Raw genomic sequence first — 6617 nt, 5'->3', positions numbered from 1 at the left:
ACCTTCCGGTCGCCGTTCATCGTCACAGAGAGCACCCGAACCAGGTAACCCCGGTACCCTGTTTTCTTTTCCCCTGTCTTGGTCAAGTTTGGAATACAGAACTCAATCGATGAAATCGCGAGTACATAATCTGAAATCGAGATTTTTTTTGCGATGATCCATGTTGATTTAGACTTGGGTATAACATGTTTAACCGAGAATCGCATCTAAATCGAAACGGAAGCTCATTAACTAAGTAGCATATTACCTGTTTGACAAAATGCTTGAATGAAACGCCGAAACTGATTTGAAAAAATCGATGCTTAGGATCTTTATTTTACGCTCGATTTGTTACAAGAATTGTTGTATTGTGTTGACTGGGTCCACCTTTATGTGGGGCCCAGCTAGTATAAAACAAAACAAAAGAAAAGAAACAAAAGTCAAAAAGAAAAGAACAAAAGAAAGTGCTCGTGCGTGGAGTGTGTGCCCAAGAGAAGAGAGAGAAAAAGAGTGAGTGCACCGAGAGGGACTCACCGAGAGAGTGCGTGGGAGAAGAAGAAAAGATGGCTGAATTTTGCAGTCCCGATTCGAAGGCCAAACGTTCTCGGAATTGATTCAAATTTTAGTATGTTGTTCGTGAGACCAAGGGCTACGAGTTGATCGGTTTCGTTCATTGAGAACATCCTCCGAATTCTCCAATAATGGTTAGGATTTTCTCCTCCGGTCTTGTAAATCAACATTCATGGTGATGGAAATGATATTGTTTTGTTGATGTTGTGTCCCTTTGCCGGAGAAGCCCGCGGTTTGAGGCCGCCTTAGTTAGTCTTGTGTCTCGTCATTCTCATATGCATATACATGTTTGTTATACTGGATTGGTGGTGGTTTCGAGATGCATTTTTCTCAATGATTTTAACGTCACCGGAGGTGGTCCGGCGGCGGTTGAAGCTGTCAGTTCGGTAACGGCTGTGATGGCCGGCGGTGAGGGTGTAAGGTTGGTGGTGGTTGTCGGCATTGGCGGCACGTGCCGACGGTTAGAGGCGAAGAAATGTTCTCGACGTAGTCTCAGTGGAAGAAGTTTCGGTGAGGATGGCAGGAGGAAGACAATGAACAGCGGAGGAAATAAAAACAAGGAAATAGAAAAAATAAAAAAATAAAAATAAATCGGATATAATCTAGTCGGTTCGGATCTGATTACTTGGGTTGGATCAAGTGGTCGGGTTGGACCAGTGTTTTTGGGCTCAAAGAGTCGTGGCCTGTTTTACATTTTAAATCAATTTTTGTTTGGGCTGAATTTAATTGATTCGGACCGGGACCAAAGCCGGTCCGAATTTCAGACCTAACCCAGACCCACGGTTCAGGTCGGACCAGGTTCTCCTGACCCGGTTCGAAAAATGGTTAATACCACAAAAAACGCCAAACTGGTACACCTGTGACAAATTTACCCCAAACTAATTTTTTGAACATCAAAAATCCAAAACTGGTACACTTGTAATAAATTTACCCTCCGTTAGTTTTCGTTAAATTTTTCAGTCAAATTGCTAGATTGGATGACACGTGACAGTTAACGGGTGTACCGATTTTGGGTTTTACCCTCCGTTTGTCACAAGTGTACCAGTTTGTGATTTTTCATGATATTAATCCAATTTACTAGAAACTAACAAAGGGTAAATTTGTCACAAATGTACTAGTTTAGAATTTTTGGTGATCAAAAAATTAGTTTTTGGTAAATTTGTCGCAGATATACCAGTTTGGGATTTTTTGTGGTTAAAAAATTATTTTTGGGTAAATTTGTCACATTTGTACCAGTTTTTGGTTTTTCGTGGAATTAACCCTTAAAAAATATATAAATAATCAAAAGTTCAAAAAAATTTAGAAAAATATTCAAAATTTTAGAAAAAGTTTAGAAATTAGTTTTTGACTAAATTTTACTAGATTTAGTGTTAATTCTAGTTTAGAACTAATTTTGCATAAAAAATGTGAAAGTCTTTTTGTTGAAAATTCAACCCAAAATTGAATAAGCCTTTTAGGGCTTTATCATAGGGACTTTTTATTGCCTTTTTCTTTTAGAGACAATGCTAGGTCATTATTTGTGAACTTTTATTTTGATTTTACTTTATTGCGCACTTTCAATACATTGATTGTTATTTTCTTTTTTTAGAATAATTAGGTTAAAGCATTAGGGTTTCATGAAAATATCGCATGGACACTTATCGGATGAAAACATTTGGACTCATAATTGGCAAAAAGATTGCATGGTCACTTTAGTGAACAAACGATCAAGTTTAGGTACTGAAAGGGCATTGGTTAAATAACTAATGTAATCAAATTCCCGTTCCTAAGAATCTCTGGTTGCGCATGCATCGAGTTGACTCTCTTGTATCTTGATTATGGTTTCTAGCCGATCCTCAATGATGGCTAGTGGCAACTCCTAATGAATATTTAGACTAGAATAAATAATGTCACGCGTGGTATGAATTATGGAAAGTCCCATAAAATACCTCTAAACCTATCCCCCTAAGGGCAGCCCCTCGAGAATTGGGTAGGTCGCGACAAGGGTGTTCCTTGAGAGACGAGCTGCACACACAAACACAAGACATGCCTACAGTGGCAGCTCATGCGAAAGGAAAAGAAGCCCAACATAGGATTCTTTAAGGACGTACGAAGAGATCCAAATACATGATTTTGTGTTGTAAGTTATTATATCCATTTGAATTGTTTTAAATCTAAACACTTTGGGTTTTGGTATAATTTAGGTATGGAAAACACTCGAGCATATGAGCAATTGTAAACTTTGATTATTCGATTATTAATGGATTGTAGATATCGATATTCAGATCGAACCACGTAAATCTTAAGTGTCCTTTATCATTCCTTATTTATTTTTTCGGTACTTTTGCATTGACTTAAATTGCAAGATCCTGGTTAGCTTCGGCGTTGGTTAATATTACAACAAAAACAAAGTCCCAAATGTCAAGCCCTTCTACTTGCAGCAAGTTTCTTGCATTTTGTTTACACGAGATAAGACATAAGAAGTAATACAAGTGAAACAGCCACGCCTTCTTCAAACTACAGTAAACACACTCATGGCATTCATATATCAGCTTCACCATAAACGTGCATATAGATGTAATGTGTTCATTCTGGAATTTCTAAGATTTAACTAGGCGATCTTCTTCAGCGAAATGATGACATTGACGAATGCAATCTTTTCCTTGGACATGCAATCGGCGAGTTGAGCTCTGTACCTCTTGAAGACCTCATCCATGATCTCTTCACCAAAGTGATCAACGAGCAAGGGCTCGGCCACGGCTCTCATGCACCCGGCCATACTGTATCCCCCATCCTCGGACACAACATTAGGGTTGAAATCGGTGTCAAATACACTCCAATTCACTTCAGACACCTCCAAGCAATCCACTGAGAATGACCCTTGCCTTTGGACCTCCCTTTGTACTTCTTTTGGTGAGGGTGTGTAAAAAGGGATGTTGAAGGAGTCCAGTTTCTCTTCTTCTATAAGTCCCTGCATCCGTTCCAGACGCAAGATTTTAGATTTTGACACCGAAAATAAGAAACAACTGTAAAATCATAAGTTGTGAGCATAAAATCTTCATAATAGTCATACTTGTTCGAGTAATTGGGCATGTGTCTATTGCATACTGCTCTTATATGTGATGCCCCTCGTGTAAATGTGGATTTCACTTATATTGGGTTTAAACCGTACTGAAGGGAGAATGAGTGTGTACCCGAACCACCTAATAAATTTATCTCTTGTCCTCGGATTTTCCCGAATCGGAGAAATCGGATTAATTATGTGGGATTTTAAAATTGCACTCATGTTTTCGTTCAAAGAATTCATTTGAAAATTGTAGCTAGAGGTTCACAAGAAAATTTGAGGTCATCAAACCAATACTACAGCTACTTTTAGAGTCAGGAATAACATACCTTAATCAATATGAAAAATCAACCTCGATTTTATCCTAATACTATTCAAGGACTCTTTACATTATTTTTTTGTTACCTCGGAGACCATCTCATTAAGAGCAATAGCCAAGAGCTCCCAAATGTAGCAACACTCTTTGCTTGAAGGATCGTCGCTTCTTCGACCCACGAGAGTCAAAACCATACGCCCTCCCATCACCAACTCTTGCCCACGACACTCCAAGAACGTCGAGAAGTCCCTCTGGAATTGCTCGTAGTATGCCCTAAGCACCTTCGGAGGGCTCGATCTCGCCATGTATATGTTGCCTTTGTTTCCCTCTAGTCCTCGTGGCACCTGACAAGAAAAACACAGAGTGAGAGAGAGAAGGAGTTTGTTTCCCATCAAGTTAACGAATGAAACTGTGGGTCAAAAAATTACCTGAGACAGCCAATGGAGGCTGTACGAAGAATGAATCAAGTGCAAGCTCTCCCGAGGGAACAATCTCTCATAGAACGAACCAGGAACGCCACTGAAGAAGCACGGCAGCATTGTCGACACTCCGTTCTTGCTCTTCATTTGCTCGCTCAGCTTCTCTTGGAATCTTGGCAAGAAGCTGCTGAAGATGGTGTTGAAGTCGTTCCCCGGGAGATCGTTCAAGAGCACTTGGAACTCCGGCAACTCATGCTCCGTCGCCTTGCAGAGATCGATCATGATGCTAATGATCTCGGACACAGCTAAGAGAGTATTGGGGCCTGTGGAACAACCCAAGTCCGCGATGGCAATGCTCGCTTGGAAGGTGGTGCCGGTGGCGGTCGAGAAGAGAGCTGTGACGGCTGCCTCCATTATGGGCTTCGTCATCGATATCACCTTTCTCTACAAAAAGAAAACAAGAAAGCATTGACTCAATATCAAGGAAAAAGGTTCGTGTCTTTAGCTTATCCTATACAAAGAAATAAATCATAAATGTTATGTATTGCATATATTAACATATATATCCAATGATATATTCTTGATTGAATATGCAAGCGGTTCATATAAAACGAATTAGTATTGCAGATTCTATGCATTTTCTATGTTAATCCCATTAGAATATCACGGGATTGCATTTGTCTGAGGTAGCCATGATCTTGCTAAATCTAGTATTTTAATATACCCTGCGTTTGGTCGTCCGGATTTCTAAACATGATAGGACTGGATAGGATAGGATAAGAAATCCTGGGATTTCTTCATATCCTATCCACTGTTTGGTGGACTACGGATTTAAAGTCGGATAGGATAAATTTTTTTTTTTTTTTTGCTATTCACGGGTCCGGAGGAGTCGGTGAAGGAAAAAAAGCCGAGAAATTTTTTTGGTGAAAGCGCACAAGGTGTGAGGATGAAGATGACGGCGAGTGGAGTGTAGGGTTTCTGGAAAAATAGACATTAGAAATCCTATCCAGGTCTATCCCACCCCCCCTCGGATTTTTTTATCCGGTCTATATCCGACCTTATCCTATCCTGGACCACCACCAAACACAGGATAAGATAAAACATATCCTATCATGGCTTTTATCCGGTCGACCAAACGCAGGTTTCGTTTGTTTCGCGAAAAATAAATGATTTGGAGAATATTTTCCTAAAAATGATCGCTTGTATTGCTCACAAAAATAAATGAACGAAAAATCTTTTTATTGTCCACAAAAATGTTTAGCCATAAATTGTTATTGATAATAAAGACTTTTTTATTTGACTAATTATTTCAAGCGATACAAACAATTCTAAATCATTTATTTCCTGTAAAACAAACGGAGCCTTAGTACACATTCTTCCATAACAGAAATCTTCTTGATTAAAAGTGTACTTACGAATTGGGGTCAAAATTTGAATGCTTGAAAGATAAGTTTTATTGTCCCAAAGGGCATGGTAAAATGGCATCTCTTGCATATACAATTGAAAATCTTGGTAAACAAAAAGAACCCTAGTTTGATATAAAATGAAGAAATCATACTGTCATTGTGATACATAATCGCAAAAGAGTGTGTAATCCATCTTTAAATGCAAACGAATCCAAGATATTATGTGCCGACAATAGGTCAATGAGAGATATACCTGAAGCAATGAGTTGTTTGCATAACTTGTTTCTCCCATTCCTCCATTCATGTGCAGTACTTGCATGACTTCCATCTCTCTCTCTCCTTCTCTCTCTCTCTCTCTCTCTCTCTCTCTCTCTCTCTCTCTCTCTCTCTAGTTGGCTTGCATTTGAATTGGTTTGAGGCTCTTCTATTTATAGACAATTTTGGGGTACTTTGTGTCGATGTTCCACATTGATTGTAACTTGAGTCCAATTCGTGTGTGAAACACGCATGGGCATGAGTTTGCACGGACTTGTCCACATGGTGGGATCTCTCTCTGCCATGTGAATTCTGATTTCAACCACAGACATGCCATGGTCCTCAAGAGTGTGATTGACGAGTGCATTCAGAACACTAAATGAAAAAATTAGATAATCGAAACAATTATTGATGCAGTTTGAAAATTGAAAACGTGCATTCTATGAGAAAACTATATCATGCTCTCTTAACAAGTGTTTTAATGGGCGAGGGAAGGACATTGCGTACCTCTGGTGCCTATACAAAATGAAACAAAATCACTACCAAGATTGTTGGCGTAGTGATGAAGGGGTCACCTGTCTTCCAAGAAGTAATAAGTTCGATTCACGTCGTGGGTGAACCTCTAGCTT

The 6617-nt window shown here is 39.3% G+C and overlaps 1 protein-coding gene across 1 annotated transcript; it reads right to left on the bottom strand.

Annotated features, from left to right (window-relative positions):
• Positions 1 to 2940: 2940 nt before the first annotated feature.
• On the bottom strand, positions 2941 to 6117 carry LOC115680274 (S-adenosyl-L-methionine:benzoic acid/salicylic acid carboxyl methyltransferase 3-like). The gene is made up of 4 exons (XM_030604069.2): positions 5987 to 6117; positions 4337 to 4771; positions 3998 to 4252; positions 2941 to 3499 (listed from the first exon to the last, which is right to left on the bottom strand). Exons 1-4 carry the CDS (start codon positions 6059 to 6061, stop codon positions 3140 to 3142), a joined length of 1125 nt encoding a protein of 374 aa, XP_030459929.1. The 5' UTR covers positions 6062 to 6117; the 3' UTR covers positions 2941 to 3139.
• Between the last annotated feature and the right edge of the window lie 500 nt (positions 6118 to 6617).

The sequence above is a fragment of the Syzygium oleosum genome, unplaced genomic scaffold, assembly GCF_021117445.2.
Source record: "Syzygium oleosum isolate NSW1041296 unplaced genomic scaffold, Sole_v2.1 Sole_v2.06, whole genome shotgun sequence".
Lineage (NCBI taxonomy): Eukaryota > Viridiplantae > Streptophyta > Magnoliopsida > Myrtales > Myrtaceae > Syzygium > Syzygium oleosum.
The sequence above is the reverse complement of the archived record's forward strand: the minus strand, read 5'-3'. Positions and strand labels throughout refer to the sequence as shown.